At 35.6% G+C, this 23,032-nt stretch overlaps 1 protein-coding gene across 2 annotated transcripts in view; it reads right to left on the bottom strand.

The window, feature by feature from the left end:
* Positions 1 to 23,032, bottom strand: part of Exo84 (exocyst complex component Exo84) — a 276,725-nt gene that overhangs the window by 38,658 nt on the left and 215,035 nt on the right. Inside the window, exons 5-6 of one of the 2 annotated variants that reach the window (XM_089598261.1) lie at positions 11,418 to 11,548; positions 10,919 to 11,335 (exon numbers count right to left, since the gene is read on the bottom strand). The exons of the other annotated variant lie outside the window; for it this stretch is intronic. Coding sequence (XP_089454387.1) covers positions 10,919 to 11,335; positions 11,418 to 11,548 — 548 coding nt within the window. The remainder of the gene's footprint in view (positions 1 to 10,918; positions 11,336 to 11,417; positions 11,549 to 23,032) is intronic. 2 annotated transcript variants of the gene reach the window in all.

Genomic DNA, 23,032 nt, shown 5'->3' with positions numbered 1-23,032 from the left:
ATTGCAACTAAACGACTCGTTTTCATTTGTTATATTTACCAAGGGAAACCCCTGATCGGCAATCGTGTGAACAAAAACTTGTGTTAGAGATCATCCCTCGATCACTTTGGAATCGTAGGTCACGTTCAGAATAGTAAGGACTAGTGTATATCTAATTTTCTGGTACACAAAACAAGTGCCATGTACACTGAAGTTATTTCGTGTATTCCTTGAGTTGATGCTCTTAGAAATTTCCTAGGTATTAAAACTGTTATCGCGGTTCCTAGTTTTTCTTAAATAATACTATCCCAAATTTTATAACCTTCTACGATGAGATTTTTGTAAACCTGATTTTTTAAGCGATTTTTAGATTGTTCACTTGAATCTTTTTTAAACTTTGGAATGACTGAATAATTTCAAAGCTACATTTTCCTACGAGCAATTGGAATATGTTCGAACTGTTTTTTTTAATTAGATTTCCAAGTTTGTATACTTAACGCGTCCACCTCGGTATTCTTACTACTCTTGAGATGCACAATTTCATTATTATAACTTTGAATAGGAAACATCCATCGTTCTAGGTACCCAGTAAATATTGGACACGGAAATAGATAAGAGAATGCTTTATGGTCCATTATAACGATAACTCTTGTCCCTAAAAAAAATAATTCAAGTTACCTAATGCCCAGACCATTGCCAAAAATTTTAATTCGGTGAAAAAATGATCAACCTCTTCCCCTTTTAAAGCCCTACTAACCATATGAAAAACATATTTTGATTTCAGCAGTATTTTGAACGTGATCTAAAAATTCAAGTTTGGGTTTACCGAAAATCAATTTTTTTTAATTAATCGTCACCCCTTCGTGATAAAGTAAATGGAAAAGACGATTTAAGTACCCAATATGGTCTAAAAAATTTTTCGAAATGCATGCCCAATCGTCTACAAAGTCATAAACGAATCCTGAAACCTGGCTCAAAATGTCTTCTTAAAACTAAGTGTTGAATTTAGACTGAACCCCAATGCCAACATAAAATCGATTTTCTCATCAACTCGTTGATAGGCCAATCACAAGGACGAAAGATTATATCAACCCTGAATTCAGTGTTTGGTCAGGTATCGAGTTATCGACGGAGCACTCAATTCAAGTATTGTTGATTAGACACTAAAGTATTAATAAAAAAAAAATCCGGTGTGGGTCTCGGGACCCCCGGAAGAAGTGAAACTTTCAACTCAAATAACATTAAAGTTGGTATAACAGAAACTAAGAAAATTAGATTGTATTTAATTTTAATTAGCCTTTAAGAATCTGATATTTGAATAGTAAAAATTTTATCATTATTACGTATTCGAGGACGTGCGTGCATAAAATACGTATACTTATGTTAAATGTGACTTGCGCATTTTTAGTGCTTTCATGTTTGCTATGATATATGTATTATTATATTGTTGGTCATGCAATGCAGAACGAAACAAAAATTTTTTCCATAACGCCCCGAAAAGAGGTATTTTTGTCCAGTAACGTGGGACAAAAATTACTTTTATTTATAATTTTTGATTCGTGTATTTGATATGATATCATATAAGTACGATCAATTCTCGTCGGAATCGTAGTATCCGACAAATTTTTTAAATTTTGGCTACCATAAAAGTAAAATAGTCCACTGCATCTGATTGAGATTAGGAAAAGCAATAGACATATAGCTATTTTCCATCGTAAAGTTGTTATTTTTCATTCAATTCGTTTCTATGATTATTAATAATTTAGTATTTAAATTTACTCGTGCTTATGACTAATTCCTACTAGTCTAAAAATTAATCATAGGAATATACGTTTTGGTCACGCGAAAATTAATCTTATAATACGTGAAAAAAAAACAGAAAATAATTCGATTTATAGCTAAGAAATGTAAAATGTAGCTTTGCCTTTATGATTTGACTTCCTGTTTTTAGAATTATCACGATTGTTTGAATAAATTCGTGTAACATATATTTTTGCTCCTTAATAATTGTTTTCTCTACGTGGAATTATTTTTGGTCCATGTGGTTTCCTTTTTGTGACAAAATTTTTTTGAAAATTTCGTAAATGTCCATATTGATTTTTCCAAAATGACACACAAAAGAAAATTTTCATTTACCCGTTCCTTTCAAGATATAGTCAAAAAATAAAATAATTGAGGTTATGTTGGTGTGTAGTTCAATCCTTGTATATTTGTGTACCTCGCTAATGTAGTTCCCCTTTAGAAAACCCGTAAAAACTGTAAGTTTTAGCCAATTTTTATTCTCTTTCGAGATACCGCGTTTTTTCTTATTTTCAAAGGTAAGGTTGTCGTATTATTTATATTTAATACTTTGTGTACGTTTTTTTACATACATGTATACATCCGAATATGTATATAATGATCAGGACGTGTAACTCAGAATCTTGAAATTAGCTCTTTGTATTCCTATATTTTGTAAAACGATGCTAAAAGCCATACAAATTCGAATGTACTGTAAAAATCATAATTTAACATTAAATGTTTCAAATAACTACTGAACATGAAGCGATTTTTTGTGTTTTTTCATTAATTTAATTAATTTAGAACATTGTCATATATGAAGACGTAGTGTGCACGTGCAGTCTTCTGTGCAAGATGAACATGTGGTTGGACCATGCGTGGTCATTTGTACGTATGATTCTTTCGCTAGTATGAATTTATCGATTTTTAATAGACTCTTAGGTTTGTATCATGGTCTTTGAAAGGTTGTAAGATCATTAAGTACTCATATTTTAATCCACCACCTTTCAAGTCGATAACCAAACGCTTTGAAACGATACAGGTCACTCTTTAGCATTACGGGCTCTTTAGAATATAGTGCATGAGGATTAAAAGAGAATTTGAGGAGAAATACAGAGAACAAGGTTGGAGAAAAGTTTTTCCGATTTTCCGAGTAAGCAGGAATATACCAGGGCGAGTGAGAATCAAAGTAAGAGACCGACAAGCGAATAGTCAGGTACTGAGAATACTTAGTTTAGGGGATTACTTTTCACCTAAATAAGGCCAGAGTCAGACCAGAACTAATGTGGTCAGTTACTCGGAAGAGGATTGGCATAGTTTAAGGAAGCCACCTCCTCCACCCGAGGATCTGATGGTGCAGTTTAAATAGTCACACAGATGGACTCCGATGGTAATCCCTCTACAACGGAGTCTACCAAAAGGCTAAATCTTGGCCAGAACCACAGCCTTACCCGAAAAGAAAAGTTTATTCATCCAGTGAGAGGTATGAGAATCAGCATGGGCCTTAAGATGCTCGAGTGTACAGAGGTAATGAGCAAGAGGCTCATCCACAAGGCCAGCCAGATCCTTGGGACGACGAGAATAAGAGTGTGCGAAGCAGTAGTATGAGGGATATAGAGCAAACAGTCCATGGTCCCAGACCGTCTAACTCCTGAGGGGGAATAAAGTTCTAGGGATAAGACAGGGGTAAGGATATGAAAGAATTTTTGGAGCAGTTAGAGGGCTGTTACGGAAGTGTAGAGTTCAGCAAACCCAAACTTCGGAGCACACTACCGTGCATACTATCTCAATGAGCAATTCGCTGGTTCCAAACAATTACACGGGAGCTAAAAGATTGAGACAGTTTTAAGGTGTAATTCAAAAGGCATTAAATAGTAGAGAGCGATAAGAAAGATCTCTGGGATGACTTTCACCAGTGCGCGCAAGCAAAGACAGAGAAAATTGCCGTGTATTTGTTCAAAGTTCAAATAAATTTTTAAGCGTTTCACGGTACCACCCTCTACGAGATCTGTGGTAGAACTGGTGCGACGGAACTTGCTGTCAGAATATGGACGAGCGATGTTCATAAAGCTAGTCGTGATGCACGTACCTGGGGCAGGATTTTCCAGACTTCTAGTTATAAAACTCAAGATAACGAGCATGGCTAAAAAGGATTAAAGGAGAAGAGTCCACCCAACTAAATGGAGGGAAATAGGGGGGGGGGAAAGAAAAAAAAGGGAGTAAACAAAAAGGATATCAGTGATAAGGAGGTTAATAAGAAGACTATGAACAAAAAAAGAAACGGGTCTCCGTTCATTGACCAACCTCCAGAATTGATTGCGAGCTCTAACCCAATACAAAACTGTTTACCGTGGACTCAGTACTAGAGATCGATGCCTTGGAATAATCAGGCAACCATGAAACTCCCGACAAACGCCAAGGAAGGGGGTCAGTCTACGATTCAAACTTCCAACGGGGCTCAACAGGAAGCAATCTCTTAGCGGACAGCCAGCCAAGATGAAACTGGAAGAGGAAGTAGATTTTATACTATTTTCTATAGGTAATGGTTCCGCAGAATATCCGAAGGTGCTTTTTCATACGCATGGGGACAAATGATACCTGGTAGAAAACTGCCAGTTGAGGAAAATCTTCACAAATCCCAAACCTAAGTCTGCGATCAAGAACCAGGTTTGCGGTATTGCTAGAGTAATATTCTCGGCCTGCCTCATGTGTGAGTTTTAACGAAAAACAACAACACGAAACAGGGCATGAAGGGGGCCAGACTAAAGCGAGATAACTTCTGCAACCAACGGATTCTGTCCAAGGCTAAAGTTGAAGAAAAATAGGATCGAGACGAGACACAGAGAGGAGGTTGAGAGTATGTTAGAAGATTCGATGACATAAGGTAAAAGTGAAGAGCAAAGATCGGATAGCGGAAAAAGTAAATTTTTCGAACAGATGACCAATTGGTTTTGGTACCTAGAAAGACTCTCCAAGAGCCACAGAGTGAGAGCAAGAATAAACGGTCAGAGATACTGTTAGAGCATAAGTGAATGCAAGTGACTAACAATGTTTAACATGCAACTGAATTTTCTCGAAAAAGTATTGACAGGTTAAGAGAGAATAGTGTAAAATAAGCATGAAAGTTAAACAAAGCCGTAGCGAAAGAGAAATCAACACGGAAAAACATAAATATGAGTGAAATGTTTGAGGTGTGACTTCCGGAAAGAGAAAGAGACCCAGAGAAAAAGGGAGAAACATTGGTTATGTAGAAATGCGACGATCCCATATAGCAGTCACGGGGAAGAGAGTGGAAGGGGAAAGTTAAGGAGAAAAACGAGTCGGTTTGGTACACCAAGGAAAATTCAGGTCCAGACAAATAACTTTATGTCCGAGTAGATAATTGTAAAAGAAAAAGAGACTGCGACGTGGAGAGAGTTTGTTGCAATGAGAAAGTTCTCGAGCCAAATTCTGAGAATATAGTTTAAAAAATATTTCTGTCAATTTGAGGGTGAAGGATAGACAAGTATAACAAAACAAAGTCACTTACGGTCAAGGTTAGTAATGAGGTGAAAAAAAGGGCAGCCGTGATAAGTATGCATGTGTCAAAACGAATAGGATCGTTAACTAAGAGTAACTAAAATTTAAAAAGGGCTTATGATGTCCTAGAAAAAATTTTGCTGGCTTTGTATTGTTACTTTGCAGATGAAGGAGAATTAAATGAAATCGGTAGTATAGAGAAAGAGAACATCAAGAACAGAGATGGATAAGCCATAAAGGGGAGAAAATAGTCAGAAGGCAACTAGAACAAAATCGGAAATGCACTTTGTAGGAATTAGGTAGTACCCTAAACGATTTATGCCCTTGTCACAGTTGTCGCTCAGAGAGACGTCACCCTTATTCTCGCAGGGGATGGCTGAAATTTACGCTCCATTTGGTTTAGCGCGTCAACAACAAACCTCGACCAGACATCCACTATGGCTGGTGCGGTTTATAGATTATCATTATTTGTCTTGGGTAAAGATATTCAGAGGGATGAATTGATTAGCTTGGAGAATATGAGGATAAAAGGTATACATAAGGTAAACGAAGAGAGAAAGAAAGAAAGGTAGGGTTAACAGATGAGAAGAATACTAAAAGATAGTGGGCCTTAATAGAGTGAAGAAGAACTGAGTGGTTTTTAGAAGAAGACGAGGAATGAAAAGGCCAGAGAAGAAAAGCTGGGTAATTTTTGTTTTGAGAAGAGACAGAAAATTGCGAAGAAACTCTGAGCCAGAATCAATAATAAGTTATTTTAGGCAATCAAGGGGTCCATTGGAAGAGTGACAAGGATCCATAACGGAAGGTACCCCAGGTAAATGCCTTTTCATAATGTAGTCATCAATGATAAACTGCTTTAGACATGAGATCTCTACGGTCTGCAAACTCAGCATAGATGACGTACTATAGCTAAGAGAAAAATGGTGTCAGTGACATACTTTTACTGTAAGTGATGACAATAAGTGTCGATGTGGTATTGTGTAGGTACTTTTCTGACAACATCTCTGTCAAGCTGATGTTAAGAAATCACAGGCAGTATATTTTTGTCAGCACTGTGCCATTTCTTTTTTTAACTACAGTACAATACATGTGCTGAATTTGTGGACCATAGAAACCGCATTTAGAAGAATGCCTAGCTTAGGAGGAGAGTCTATGACGTGGTAGCTTAAATTGTCGCATCACCGTATAACTATAGTCATACGAAAGTCATCAGCGGCTACCAACTCCTATAATGTATATTTTATACATCTTCATGGCACATTATTTGATGTGTGTTCCCAGTAGCGTGGACTACAAGCCAAGAGGAGAGAGAATAATAGCAGACACTAAAAGAAGTAGGGATATCTGTGAAGTATGGTTGGATGGTATGTGTGTGTGAATAAAAGAGGAAGAGAAATGAAAAAGCTTGCCATGTGTCTCTAAGAAATAGAGAATCAGGTCATGGCGTTTACAACTTATTTTTTTAAACCTTTAATAATTTTCTCGTTTCTAAGATCAGTAAAGGTTTATGACGCAAAGAAAGGGACGCGCACATCTATGTAGGTATACTGCATAGCGTAGCAGTAGGAAGTAGTACATTAGACAGTAAAAAAAGTCGGTCAAGAGAGAGTCAGAGCAGACTTCAAGAGGAACAAGAAAAATGAGAGGTTAGATAGTTAGAATAGAGCAGAGAATAGATTGATGATTTGTAGTAATATAGGGAATAGCGCAAAGGAAGAAAATAACGTAGAATAGGGCAGAGGAGCCAAGCATCGCTGGAAGTGAGCTGTGCAGCCGAGCCATCACCGAGATCAGAACGAGCTCCAGGTAACACTTCATGACAGCGAAGAGAATAAAAAGGTAAGTGTAGGGGTACTTGTAGACTGGGATCGTATGTTGGCATGAAATGTTATAGATGATCAAAATGGACGAGAGTGCGTGGGTGTGTGTGTGTACTTGAAGATAAGGAAAAAGAGAGAGAAGCGCCGGAACTTGTGTGTGAGTGTGCGATCATTGTGATCATTTTTCGGCTTTAATCATAGCGTCGTCAAGAGCTTTCTGAGATATTGGTGAGACACACGTAGAAATATGATAAGTACGAGGTACGTTTGAGATTGTATGTGTATGTGTTTGTATACATATATATAGTAAAGGTATGGGCTCCATACCACTGAGTCAAGAAAAAGTTTGGCAAAGAGGACGATCAGTACATATATGCATCAAATAGAGAATACCTACTTCGGCAAGATTATATATAAAGATGCATATACATATATATATAGGTTATCAGTAAGAAAGATAAGACTTTTAAGAATGTAAGACAGCAAATAAAAAGAATATATGTTATATACGTTGAAGTTGTTTTGGTGGCTTTGTCTACACACCCCCCACAGCCTCCATCCACACAACAAGTGAAATTTCTATACATGAATCTACAAATTCAACCCAACAAAAAATGTGTAAGACCCTCCCCACGCCCTCCACGTCCCCCTTGCCAGTTGAGTGGCTCTCCAAAATCTTCCACTACCCCGACCCAGAAACATAAAATATTTCCAGAGAACATTATAATTAGCCTGTTTTCTAGCACCCCACAGCCCTCCTCAAAATAAGGAAAGATTCTCTATACTTATCTGTGAATTTAACCAAACAAAAAATATGTAAGCCCAACTCACGCGCTCCAATACCATCTACGGCCCCTCTTACAAATTTAATAGCCCTCCATCATCCCACCCTACTCACCTACACAGAATTAGGATATTTAAAAAAAAAAACGGTATAACTATCTTGTTTTCTGAAGCTTCCCATGACCCCCATGGTCCTCCCACCCCTAATGAAATGAGAAAAATTTTTCTTTATTTCCCCGTGATTGAAACCCAACAGAAAATATGTAAAACTCTCGTCCCCCAACCCCTTCCCCACATACAACTCTGGATTTCAGGTGTCTCTTTAACAAATTGATATGGTTACTTACCCCCACAGTCTCCCTACACCCCCACACTAACTTAGAATTTTTTGTGAGATTACTTCGTGATGGAGTCAAGAGAGCCCAATCCCCCACCTCCTTCATAAAAAAATTAGAATTTTTTTTATATACCTGCTATTTTTATACTTGGCTACACCTTGGGTGTAATCCGCAATCGCCACCAGCAGTTACATATGTACGAAGTGACAACGTTGCGTGGTTGGGGGCGCTACTGTCGATTTACTGGTGATGTGATCTGCAATCTCACCAGCAGTAAAGCAGACGACGTCGGTCTACTACAGCTCTTTTTCGTGACATTTTCTGATTGTGTATAAACAAAGCAAAGCAGACGATAGAATGTCGGAAAATGTCACGAAAAAGAGCAAGTAGACCGACGTCGTCTGCTTTACTGCTGGTGAGATTGCGGATCACATCACCAGTAAATCGACAGTAGCGCCCCCAACCACGCAACGTTGTCACGTCGTACATATGTAACTACTGGCGGCGATTGCAGATTACACCCCTTATCTCTACTGTTCAAGAACTCCAATTTGTATTACTTCTGTTTTATTAGTTTCTGTCTAAATAACAATAAATTTGATTATAACTAAACACTTTTGAACAAAGGTAGTGTACAAGGTAAGAAGTCTCGATGGTATTTTAAATTATGTTACGTTTAAATCTTTTTATATAATATACTTATTTTGGTGGGTATGTCAAGACCCTCCCTGACATCCTTTTCTAAAAGCGTCTTACTCTATTGTTTTTAGTACCTACCATGAAATAATGGAAAAAATACAATTTTTGTTTTGGTTTAATTCTTTTGTATATTTAAGAACACCCTTTTCCATTTCACCATCACTTACATTATTAAAGAAGTTACTTTTCGTCAAAAGATCGTGTAAAAAAAAAAAGTAATTTTTTGTTTTTCCAATCGATTTTAAATACTAAAAATAGGGAGTTGGCGCATAAATCGTGCCAGGGGTACAAAGGGTCAAAGGACAGTGTGGCAGATGAGCTGACATGTTAGGATTCTCATAAGAAACTGTAAATCTATGTATATTACTTACACAACTTATACATATCAAAGTATGTCACTCAAACTTATGAAGCTCACAGACATGAGATTCCGAGCCAGTAATTGGCTGATTGGGATTGTGTGCATGTTGGTTCTGAAAATGGCAGAGCCAATCAGAAGAAGCTCCCAAATCTACCCACTGTCCCTTGACCCTTTGTAGAGGGGGACTGGAGCCCCACTAGTGTATGTGTATATCCATAAGATGATTTGTAGTTATTACCAGCTAGCGTCCTACTGTCCCCATTCTAGTTTCCTTTTCAGAGAGTTTGGCATTTCCAAGCCAGACTCCTGGGGCAGACATCGTGAAAGAGAGGAGTCCAGTGAGTAGGGACGAGAAAGGTAACGTACGGAAGCTTTGTGGCAAGAGACAGCTATTTTTTAGCCAAAACATCTTCGTAACAATAGTAATATGTATTATAAAAAACGTTATAAGTGTTTTTTTTACAAAAATTTTACTGAACAACTTTTTAACTAAGTTTTTAATCGAATCATTACAGAAACACTTATATTTTCTGAATTTACTTTGTCACTTAATTTTTACTAATACGTTCCTACTAAAAAAAATTTTTTCTCAAGCCAATGATCCTTCCCTATTTACGCGACATTTATATAGTGTAGAGGGGTCGGGAGAAATAATTCTCTGCTCCCTACATCTCCTTGCTTGAGAGAGAGATAGAGGGAGGGAGCAGCAGTGCTCCCTACTTCTCCTTGTTTGAGAGAGAGAGAGAGAGAGGGGGAGAGATAAAGAGAGTGAGCAGCAGTGCAAAAGTGAATAAGTATCAAGTACTTACCTACGCTGCGTTTGATTTATTTTTTTTGAGCTATAAAAAACTTCAACATCACGCGCCCAACTTGGGTATGACTATTAATTTATCGTGTAATGCATGTAACCTCTTTCGGTGATATGTAACGTAGTAAATCTCTAACTTCAATCTCAATATAGAAATAATGATTGAATGATTATTAGAAAATCTTATAAAATTTTGCAGCAACTAATGCCCAGGAGTCTAATAAATAGTTATATTAGCGTATAAACGTTTGAATGCTATTGATATGCAAAAATATTTATCAAATAAAAAAATATATAATATGTCATTTAATATCTAATAAAATTAAAAGGATTTTTAATAAAATTAGGATGTTATGACCAACTTCTTTTTCCGAGGCTTTTCAGGCCTGTTAACATCCGCTAACGAACAACCTTCGCTTTGGTCGGGTCGTAAACGTTAGTGGATGATACAGGACCTTCACTTTTTCCCTAAACATAACCTATTACTATACTCACCACTGCAGCTAATTGTTTTCTAATGGATAATGAACAACGAATTTTCGGCCAAAGCAGTAATAAAAATAGTATACATTACACGGAACGTCACTCGATAGTCCGCTCCGATAGTTTGCCCCCCGAGGTGAAGCCGAGGGAGGTAAGTTCACCACCAGGGGCATATGATCAAACTTCATCCCTTGTAATGTTATGTACTATTACAAGGACAATATTATCAAGAATTTGATAAGCACATATCTTGCTGGTATTGATAGTTCGACTAAGCGTACTCAAAATAAACTTTATTTGCAGCATACATAATTATACTTGTATAAAAAAAGGTTATAATTGTGATTACCTGTTGTTTGTATCTGCAATTTGAAAGAGAAGATAGTAAATGTTGTAACTGAATTTGTAGTATGCTTAATAGTACGTTTTGTACCGTTATAATGATTTCAGGAACGTATATATTAAGACAATCTTCCACTATTCCTATATAAAATTTTGAAAATGCCAATGTGTTGCTAGTTAAAGGTATTGAATACTTATTAATATCCAAAATTTTCAACATAGGTATTCCAAGATTTTCTAGCTCTGATTTTAATTTATAAAAATTTTGAGGAGATTCAAAATTACTTGGTCGCCAATTATCTTCTAGAGAACGAATTTTGACCGAATCCATGTATTTTTCTTTTGTTTCTGACAAAGTTTTGGCTAATGTTGATCTTAATTGAATATCAAACTGGTATCGAATGTCAATCCCAAGGTGTATCATCTGTTGAGTATAGTAAAAACCGCTATCAACTAAATTTTTACGTATAATTTATTTTTTTTATATAACATGCTGCGTATATTACCTGCTCACAATGACTACGTATTGTTGTTAAACATTCACCCAGAGGATTCAGTGAAACGTGAGGTAAAAACATTTGTTTAGATAAATGTGTTGTCAGTATCTTTATTTCATGACTGCACCATATTACTAGAGCTAAAAAGAAAAGATATATAAGTTCTTAAAAAATATGATTAACACATAAATAAGAATCGTACCTATTGTCAACATTATGTTATTGTAAGACATTTCTTTTTTAAAAAGTGTACAATTAGAACATTTAATTTAATCAATACAAATATTAAAATTTAAATACGTACGTACAAAGTGTTAAAAATTTTAAATTCATTGTATGCAAAATGTAACACACAGCTTAAGAGAGAATAAACCAATAATTTTTTTCGTTATTGTTATTAAAATAAAAAAGTTTCATTATTTGTTGTTTAAAGGGTTTAACGTAGTTAAAATTAACAAATAGTAAAATAAGAAACAATGATGTAAAGTAAGAAGACGTGATTGTATGTCATCATAATTATTTAGAGCTAAAAATTGGTTCATATAATTGCTTGAAGCCATTACATGGTATCAAGAATTAAAAAAAGTTTAGGACATAATTAGTATTAGAAGAATGTCTTTTTTTGCAGGAAATGATCCGAATAATTATTTCACTTCCTCAAAGAAAAAACTCTACAATCAACTGAAAGTTACCCATCAACATCTGGCATGCAAAATGATTAAATAGTTCATCGATTTATTATTGCTCAATGAACAACTAATCGTTCATTACTGTTGAAATAATTACTAATTAGAATTACCATTGTTTATTATCGTTATGGTAATCAAAGATCAAACACTTTATTTGACAATTACCTTTATGGTAATTACGGGCTGATATTTAAATCAGTCATTACTATTGTCATAAATAACACAGTACTACTGTAATTGATGATTATTAATGTGATTATTACCTACGTCAACTTTTCCAATGCAATATTATCTATCACCTATGATTCTAAAAAACATGTAACTCACATAGTACTTTAAATGAAAACTGTAAATATGATGTACACAATTACGTTTTAAAACATGATTAGAATCTTACCTTAAACTTTTTATGAAAGTTATAAAAGACAACTCTAATTATAACATTAATTTATGAAATAGCTTTTTTAGTCAAGGATAAAGCGTCGTTTAGGCATGTAATGTTCGAAGTCTTGGGAAGTAGTTGTACTAAAAAAGTCACGCAATGAAGTGATAAGAATGTGAAACGGACATAAAGTACATTAAAGTCAGAAATTATGACAATTATCAAAAGACTTCAGATAAATAATTTTTTCTGTCAAAAAAAGACTGAAACTTCAGTTTTTGTGCAAGAAAAATTGGACTGACACACTCAATAACTATTAAATAAAATTGCTTCATTTTTAAAATTCTAAGTTTACAATTTTGGTTCGTAATCACGACTTATTATCAAGCGGAATTTAATATTGGAGTACTCAATTACCTACTGCTAGTATGCTCATTAAAAATTAAGGTTTTAAGTGTTAAGTGTTGGTCGTTTAATTTCTACTGTCACACAAACTCCTGAACCCCAATCACTCCGGAAAACGTCGGAGAACCATGCATGTGTGCCGCATAATCCCAAACTCCTAAGCCCCAAAAGGCCGAAGGCCTGGATTCCTCAATCAATAAATCCACAGCCCCTGAACCCTAGACTGGCTGAAAAACTATGTTTTTTAACTCTTTAACCTCAAGCTCTTACGTGCCAAACAAGCCAACAGGCTTGTCTTTCTAAACCAATAATTTCCAAGCTCCTCAACCCCAGACAGGACTATTTTTTTAACCGATAAATAACAAGCTCTTGGACGTTAAACATGCTAGGGACCCTTATTTTTAAATTGATAATTTCCAAATTTGAAACAAATTTTAAATTTTATATCACAGTAATGTTAATCATGAATAAAATGGGTTAAGCATAACACTTGTTTGTAAAAGTTTGCAAGAGTGCTGAATAACATTTAAAAAGTTTTCAAATTATTTAATTTCTTACATAAACCATAAGCAATTAAATGTAATTAATAATGAAATGTTTTAATAACTAAAAGATTAAAATTCATTGTAAATTACATTTGTAACCCATTAAAAATTAAAATTTATTGTCAATGACATTAGTGTTCCATTAAAAATAAATATTCATGATTTACTACCCTAAAAATTCATAAAAAATTAAGTTAATCGTCAATTTTAAGAATATTTTATGAAAAGATGTTGTTACCTGTTGATTGAACCAGTGATTACTTATTTATCCAATTTATTTGTTAATTTAAATTGGAATTAATTATGAATTACAATTGATTGATACTTTAACTTTTACACATTAAAAATTCAAAAAAAATATCAAACTCACGTGTGCGCAGTAAGTGTTTGTATACATGTTAATTATATATACATACATATGCATGTATACATACACACACGCACACACAAACACACACACACATATATATATATATATATAGGTGTATGTGCGTTTGTATGTACATAAACATTGTATGTATATGTATATATATGTATATGTTTGTGTGTGTTTGTATATAAGCATACGTTTACACTTTCATGTATATAAATTTTATTATGATTACGAACAGTAATGTTGATTAATTTTTAGTATTAAGTATGAATTGATGATAGTAATACTTATATCTGTAATAAATATCATAAAGTCTTATATCTTACTAACATATAAAGCAAAGTCGCTAAAACCGCTGTCATCGCTAACCACGCTAACCCCGAAAACTACTGAACCGATTTTGCTCAAATTTTGCATACTGTTTCTTGATGATTACAAGATGGTTTTCACATAGTTTTTTTTTAAGAAAAATTACTAAGAATAGCGATTAATAAGCTCAAAAGTTTGCTAAAATAAGCTAGCTTTGCGCTTCAGTTCAGTAGGATCCGCTAGCTGGCATCGAGGTAAAATTGAAGCCACCCGCAATTAAAGATAGTGAAGAGTGGTTATAAGATGTCCCATCGAGTTTATGGTTATCGTAGTCGATCATCGGCACTACACCAGCTACAGAGTAGTACATCGTGCAGCTAGGCATTTTAGCTACCGATGACACTCTTGTTTCATGGGCAAGCAAAATAAATCGAGTTTAACCCCGAATCGACAAAATAACTGAGTGCCACGAAAAAATAGGCGTTCGGAACGTCAACGTCTCCGGTGAAATACCAGGAGACGTGTCTAGCCAGAGCTTAATCTGTTCCAGCACTTCAGAGCTTTGTGGCTGTTCATCCATCCGACCTCGTGTCGTCAGAAAATTTTCTACGTCAAATGCGAGCCAGGGAAGACAGCTCTTAAGAGTACGGGCAGCCACAACAGCCTCCGTCTTAGTGGTTGTCCCAACGGCATACCTACAAAGAAGGTATTCTCTAGGCCCACTTTTCTGACTAACAATAAACGGTTAGTTATTCGGGGAACGACCTGAAGACGAGACATTCTTTGGTCAGCGGCGTACCTCCCTTCTGTACACAGAGACTCAAAGGATAAGAGTCAAGCTACCCGCAGCTAGCTCTCCATCAGCAAGGATAATAATAATGAAAAATAGCTGAAAGTTTCACCACTGGCCCTCTTCAGGGCCATTATAAGTATTTACGTTTCCTACTTAACCATCAATCTCATCGGTTCTTTTAAGAGCCAGCTAAGTTTACATTATCTTGCCAACAAATATATTTTTACTACGATTTGACTAAAAGACTATGTAAATACGGCCACTATTGAACCAAGTCAGTCATTTACTGGCACACATCACGAGCAGAGTTGCTCGTCACAAGGCTGGGAAACCTAGTCACCGACGACCCGATATTAATTATCGAATTTAAGCATTCAATCAGAAATGACCGATCCTCTTTGCGATCAGTGTGGTGCTGCAATAACAGGCCAGAGAAGATCACCTTGAGGTATAGAGGCAATCACGTTTGCTGGAAACTTCAGTAAAGAAAGCATTAACTTAAGAAGCTCACCGGTCTTTTTCAGGGCCATCAGACGTCGAACTACCTCGCCAACAAATATATTAAAACCTTATAAAGTTAAAAAAAATAGCCTTTAGGACTAACAAGAGTCTCAACTATGCCAAAAGTCATAAGAAATCGAATTGGAAGGTAAACTTCAAATGCATCTTATGAATACAATTTTAGGCGTCAAGAAAATGACGGAAGAATTTATTAAGTGAGAAATCAGCTTTTGACTATAACCCTCATAGTAATCTCTTGAATCTTACATATTTTGAAATAGGTAGAATATGTGTTTGTATTTTAGTTGCGATAAAAAAAGTAGAGATTAAGCTCGAGGACTCTGTTGCCCTGGTTTAAAGCTGTGAAATAAGAGAAAAAATTTTTTCAATTATATATTTTTTGTAAGCTTTGAACCTTTACAGCTTTAAAAATAGCCGTGTTCATAGATTATACGGGAGAAACTGCAAATCAACGGCCTTTCAACGCCAACGATTATTTCATGGCATGAGAAATGTACGGTACTTTTCAGTATAATTATATTCCTTTCACTTTTTACAGCTATTTACTTGACTAAATAAACTGTATGCATTCCGAACCAATGTGTTTTTAATAAGAAAATTTTTGCCCTGAGAATTGTTAGAAACAGATGCAAATTCTTTAACTGAAAACGTTTCAAATTACATATCAACACACTACGGTGCTCCATTTGGTGAGTCTCGGGGGAAGCCGAGACGGGGGGGCCGCTAGTCATTGTATATTTGAAAGAAAATTTAGAATGCTTACCTACATAAGCTAATAATAAAAAAACTAGTGGTCAGTGGGTGCTTGGGTACCCAAGTACTAAGTTATACTTCTATGAAATTATATGACAGATAATACAATTATAAACATTAGTATACCACCTATGAAACGATATTGTGTCTAAAAGTGGTGCAATCATCGTTCGAATGAATGTCCCTACGTTAGTTGAGTGTAGTTTTAATAAATATTTTAATATTAAATCACTAAACCGTTATGACCAATATATTATGGTACAATACAATATAAACAATATGGGGGCTGGCCAGTATAAGCGAAGTATAAAACTGTGCACTTTCATTGAATCTTTCGATGGTTTCAAAACAACTTTTTAAGAAAATAAGAAATACCCGTCAGAAATAGCAGATCGTCTAACTGTACCCTTTTTTACACGTATAATTTAAAAAATTTTCAATTTAACACGTAACCTTATGAAAAAATCACTTAAAATTGCATGTACAAGATCTGTATACACCTTCTAGTTTTTGTTTGTATGAACGATAACTATCAGGTAAACCTGTTTCATTTTCGAATAGATCTATAATTTGTCTTTTTTCTTTATAACATAAAAAAGAAGGGGTTAATTACGCATAAAAGCGTGTATGTAAGTACATCCATTTGAAAAAAATAATTTTCACCGTTGCTGCATAAATTCGCGCTCCTCCCACCTCTTTGAATTTCAAGCTGAAGCTGTCCTCTTTTTAACTATGTGATAAACGTACTTAAGTCAATAAATCACCTTAATTACAAAGGAAAAATTGTAAAAGAAGAAAACGCAATAAAAACTTATTATTCAAGTAAATACAGTAAAAAAGTTTTATTTTAATTATGAAAATTTTGAAAACATGTGAAAAAATTATATAATGAATTATTTATTCATCTTAAAAGTAACAAACTAATGATAAGTAAAGAAATGTTTATTATTACATGTAATATGAAAGCTGCTCTTCTAATATATACTAATTTCGAAACTTTCGAAACATGTTCTTAAAAAATATATTTCATTAAATGAAATATCTATGTACTTCTCACTAATATATAAAGCAAAGTCGCTAAAACCGTTGTAATTGCTAACAGCGAAAACTACTAAACCGATTTTGCTGAAATTTTGTACACTGATTCATGATAATTCCTAGATGGTTTTAGTATAGTTTTTATCTTAAAAATTAAGTAACAATAGCAATAAATAAGCTCAAAGTTTAGCAAAAATACGCCAGCTTTTCACTCTAGTTCAGTAAAATCCGCTAGGTGGCGTCAACATAAAATCGAAGCTACCTGCAACATAATTAAATAAGTTTGGTTATAATAGGCCGGAGCGTCTCGATTGTGATGTAGTCGAGCTTCGGCAGTTCAACGAGCTGTATAGAGAATGCTGATAATAGTCTTGCAGCTGGGTATCCCGGTTACGGACGACACTCTTCTCTAAGGGGAAAGGGACCTGAGTGTCCATTAACTCTCAATCTCGACAAGTGCGATCAAAAAAAAAAAATTAATTGCAACCGATGCCGTCTCTGCTACAATACCAGGAGACATATCTAGCCAGAGCACAATCTGCACCAACTCTTCAGAGTTGTGTGGCAGTCCTACCATCCCACCTGGTGCCGTTAGAGAATTTGTGGCTACAAATATAAGCAAGGGAAACAGCTCAAAGAGGCACGGGTATCCACAACGGCTACCCTCTTGGTCGTCGCGTCCCAAACGCGCTTACCCACATGTTCCCGTCTAACGATGAGCGATTGGTTATCCGGGGAACGACTTGAGACAAGATATTCTTGGGTCAGCGGCATACCTCCCTCCATCACAGTCTCCGTACATCGAGACTTCCAGGGTAAGAATCAAGCAACCCGTAGCCAGCTCATCATCATCAGGAATAATAATAAAGAATAGCCTGGAAGTTTCACCACTGGAGCTTTTTAGGGCCATTATAAGTATTAACGTTTCCTACTTAACCATCCATTTCATCGGTTCTTTTTAGGATCCACCTAAGTGTAAGCTACCTTGCCAACAAATACATTTTTATTACCATTTCCGGAAGCGATTCGTCAACTTAAAGACTATATTAACTAAAGACGGGCACTATTAAACCAAGTCAGCCATTCACTAGTAGACGCACAACGTCACCTGCGGAGTTGTTCTTCGCAAGGCTGGAAAACCCGGTGACCGACGACCTTATATAACCCTCTCGACTCTAAGCATTCAACCAGGAATCACTGATTCTCTCCAAGGTCTGCGTTGGGTAAACCTATAACAGCTATAAAGGAAAAAAAACTTGAGCCAACGGGACAGCCTCCACTGGACAAGTATCACTAACCAATCTCCCCATCCAAGATCACCAAAATAACTAAATCTGCAAATAAAAAAGGTGCTATAGACACCAACGTCTTCGGCGTTATACCAGGAGACGTGGGGTAAGAGCACTACAACTAGCCCCAAAGCTTCGGAATTTGTAATTTTTCTCCTAATCAGTCTGGGTCTTTAACAGCAAGCCAGAGAAGATCACCCTGAGGTATCCAGGCAGTCACAATTTCTGTTAACTGCAGTCAAGAAAGAGTTAACTTAAGAAGCTCACCGGTCTTTTTAAGGCCATCAAACGTCGAACTACCTTGCCAACAAATAAATTAGAACTTAACAAAGTTGACAGAAAACAGCCTTTAGGGGTCACAAAAATTTTAAGCATGCCAAAAGTCGCAAGAGAGTGAATTGGAAGAAAAACTTCAAGTGTATCTAATAAATACAATTTTACTTAGGCGTCAAGAAACTGACGCAGAAAATTGATCGAGATTGAAACAGCAGCGTCAGAATCGACAACTAAAGAGTCCATTACGTGAGAGATCAGCTTTTTATTGTACCCTCACAGCAATCTCTAAAATCTTTAAAGATCCTACTTCAGATTTTTTAATGAGTAGAAAATGTATTTGTGTTTTTGTGGCAATAAAAATATAGGGTTTAAGGTCCAAGACTTTGTTGCTCTGGTAATAAAGTTGTGAGATGTGAGAAAAAAAATTTTTTTTTAATATAAATTTTTTTGGGGTTTAAAATCTTAACAGCTTTAAAAAATAGCCATTTCCGTGAATTACACAGGAGAAACTGTAAATCAACGGCTTCTTATGGCCACCGATTATTTTATGGCATAAAGAACGCACGGTACTTTTCAGACTTTTCTACAATTTTTACACCTTAATATTTAACCAAATAAACTACATGGATTCCGAAGAAATGTGTTTTTAATAAGAAGATTTTTGTTCTGAGATGTATCAAGAATGTGTTAAATTTCTAACTAAAAATGTTTTACATTACATGTCAACACACTACGGTGTTTTATTTAGTAAGTCTCGGGCGAAGCCGAGACGAGAGGCTGCTAGTAATTTATAATTATAGAAATAAATACATAGTATATAACAATTTACATTCAAAATAAGCAATGAACTGCACGATAAGATAAAGTAATCAAATTTTTTACACCGGGCACGCTCATAGCAGAATGGGTAAGGGTCTTAGCCAGGATGCAAGTGGTCGGGGATTTACATCTTATTGAAAACTGTTTTTTATTTATTTTTTTTTTTAATCGGTTGAAAAAAAAACTTCGTTCTAAGAATGAGTAAAATTGAAAGTGTGTGGTGCGATAATATCAAGTGGTGTGGTGGGATGATGTTGTGTTTTTCTTAAGGTCACTAATCTGAAATTGTTGATGGACTCTGTAGGGCAGAACAAGCCTATACAAGTATAACTTTGAAAATAATTATTCAATGTAAATAAAATCTTTTTGGCTCTTATCTTACGATTTTGTTTTATTTTTTCCACTCTATCATACAGTGAGGATCATACACAGAATAAGGCAGTTAGTAAAAACTTGAAAATATCAAATACAAAGTGATAGTCAGCTCATATTTGCTACAAGTTTCACCGTGTACACTGTGAATTCGATACATATTATTTTTAACTTCCTTATCTGGCGTAGAAAGTGAAACTTGTCAAGTAAATTCAATTTCTTATTTTGAATAAAAGAGTCTAATCGTTGTGTGAAAGTTACCTTAACAATATAATTTATTGTGTGTAAGGAATATTCAAAAATTATTAATGAAAAACATCAGTAGGTAAACAATGGCGGTTCTGGCACCCCCTAGCTCCCCCCCTTAGGTAGTGGTGGGGGAGAGGCTCTAGCTATTGCTGTGGGTGGAGAAGAGGCGGTGGAGGACAGGCGGTGGTGGGGAGAAAGGCTGATTGGGCGGTAGAGGAGAGGTGGTGGTGGGGGAGAGGCTGATCGGGCGGTGGAAGGATGGGCACGGGCGGTATAGGTAGTAGGGGCGGTGGGTGGTGCGGACTACTCGGATGGTAACGTCAGGGAAAGGGGGCCTCTTCCGGATGCTGTGACGTTGGATGGTACTGACGGCTCCCTTCCTTTCCAGCCGTGAATCGAGCTCCGACGTCATCAGGATGGGTCCGAAAGGTGTAGGTGACGAGCTCAACGTACAGAGCGAGAGGAAGATGATCAAGCACGAACGTGTATTTTTTATCAGTGGATTTTATTTTCTTCTTCCGCTCGTTGTTTTAGAAGTCTCAGCGTAATCGACGTTTTTTTTTGTTCTTCTCAAGAGCGGGCGTATCGAGTTGTTGGAGAGAAAATTTCATTGGGAAAAGCGGATCGCGTATCCCGTTTAGCTGCGACCAACGAAGGGGGTGATCCCATGTGTTGCACACACACACACACGCACACACATACATGGGCACGCGTGCACCATCAGTCGTAACTGATGACTTTTTCTCTCATAATTTGGGGGTATAATATACCAGCATCACATTTTTTCTTCTCAAGAGCTTGTGTACTTATCGAGTTGTTAAAGAAAGAATATATACTGTTTTAATACCAAAAGCAGATTGCGTATTTCTTTGAACTGCCCCAAAACTGGCCCTCTGATTTTTGGCACAGTACTTGGCCAATGAATAGATTTATTATTTCTTATCTATATGCATGCATGCATGCATTAGCCGTGACTGATTATTCACCGCTTCTTACTAAGGCAAATAATGTACCAGCATAATATTTTTTTTCTTAGCAAGTGCGGGTGCATCGAGTGATACGAGGCCTACATACACGCAATAATTTTCGTACATTGGAAGTGTGTAAGTTTGAGTGATACGAGGGGTAATATTTTCATAACAAGTTTAAGCAAGCACTTGCTTAACATTAAAAAAATCTCTGTAAAATATAGTTTTATATGTGTGCGTGTGTACGTGCGCGCGCATTAATTTTTTGGTTGTTTTTTGAAAGGTATTGAATTTCTCAAATAAACTCAGACACTTCCGTTTGAGTTGAGCTTCAATCAAAATGTACGTGTTTGATGGTGTGTACGATGTCTTGATAAAAATATGTGAAAGAGGAAAAATTTTTTGCGTCTTTGACAAGAGATGTTTGCCTAAAATATAATTTACCAGCTGCTCACTAGATAACGTAAGTAAAAAAGCTTTTATAATTGACAGTAAAGACTTGTACAATGTACATGAGGCGCTAGAGTTTAAAGTCAGGTAGTTACAGTAACACAAGTACAAGTCAGTTATGACGAAGTGGACTCTGCAAGTGGAAGCAGTAGTGATAATAATAAATACGCAGATCTCTACGTGGCCTTGTCCCTGGCTCTCTTGGATAAGATAATGGAGATTAAAAATTAACACTAATCAATATTTTTTTGTGATTATGTTATTAATACACATAAAATAGTATCACTCCTCTCATCTAAGAGTGAAAAAAATGGTTGACCGTTATCGCCAACTCTGTTCAATTTCATTAGAATTGGTTCTCCCAACCAATTCTCTCCAATTTGCATCGCGTCTGGCTGCTGCTGCTTCTGTGGCTGAGGTTGCTGTTGAGGCTGCGGTTGTGAAAAAAAAAAAAAATCATGAAACCTCATTTTTTTATTAAAAATTTTGATTAAAAAACAATATACCTGCCACTGCTGCTGCTGCTGCTGCTGCTGCTGCTTTTGTCCCTGATGTTCCAGTTTCGGACGCTGCTGTAGAATAAAAAAAGAAGTTCAAAAAAATGGTTTTATTATAATTTAAAAAATAATTACCATGGATATTGCAACTTTTTATTCTACTTACAGGTATTCCGTTAACAGCATCCTTATTAGAATTCATTTTTTGGGTGGAGAAAAGAACTTGACTGGTGTCGTTGTCGAAAGTTTTAGAAACAAAAATTCTATAAAAAAGTCAAAAAAACACATTAATAGCGCATAACAATTACAAGAAGATTAATTTTATCAGTCAATGTTAAGGAACAGCATACTACAAAACAATTTTCAACCATTGACTATTTGAAAACAATTTTTTGTTTAAAGTGTTCGAACGATACTATACATAAAATTGATTAATACAAAAAGTATATTTTCATATTACTTAGAACTTTTACATCTAACACTTTGTAAAATTTTCAAATTCATTCTTTTGTAGTCAAGAACAATTTTTACTATTTCTATATCTATTTTCATATTAATTTTAGCATTAAAGAATCTCTGTATTGCATATCAGAGTAAAAATGTATTCTACAAAAAGTTGTATTTTATTCTAATCTATAACTACGTATTAGAAATCTCCCGTCGCTTCAGCTTTATCCATCACGTGATAAGCAGCACATATTTCTTTTTTCATATCCGTATGTTTACTACACAATGATGTCTGGTGAAACCTTAAGTTGTTGCACTGCCTACCTGGATGAGGAGATATCACACTTGCCTCACATAAATAAAATTTCTTTGAACTTAAAATTTTTTTCGATGTATCCATTCCAACACAATTTTTTCTTTTTTTTGAGGTGACATATGCTTGCGTAAA

This window comes from Copidosoma floridanum, unplaced genomic scaffold (genome assembly GCF_036245765.1).
Source record: "Copidosoma floridanum isolate Cflo_tuat_1 unplaced genomic scaffold, Cflo_Japanese_pri ptg000006l, whole genome shotgun sequence".
Lineage (NCBI taxonomy): Eukaryota > Metazoa > Arthropoda > Insecta > Hymenoptera > Encyrtidae > Copidosoma > Copidosoma floridanum.
The sequence above is the reverse complement of the archived record's forward strand: the minus strand, read 5'-3'. Positions and strand labels throughout refer to the sequence as shown.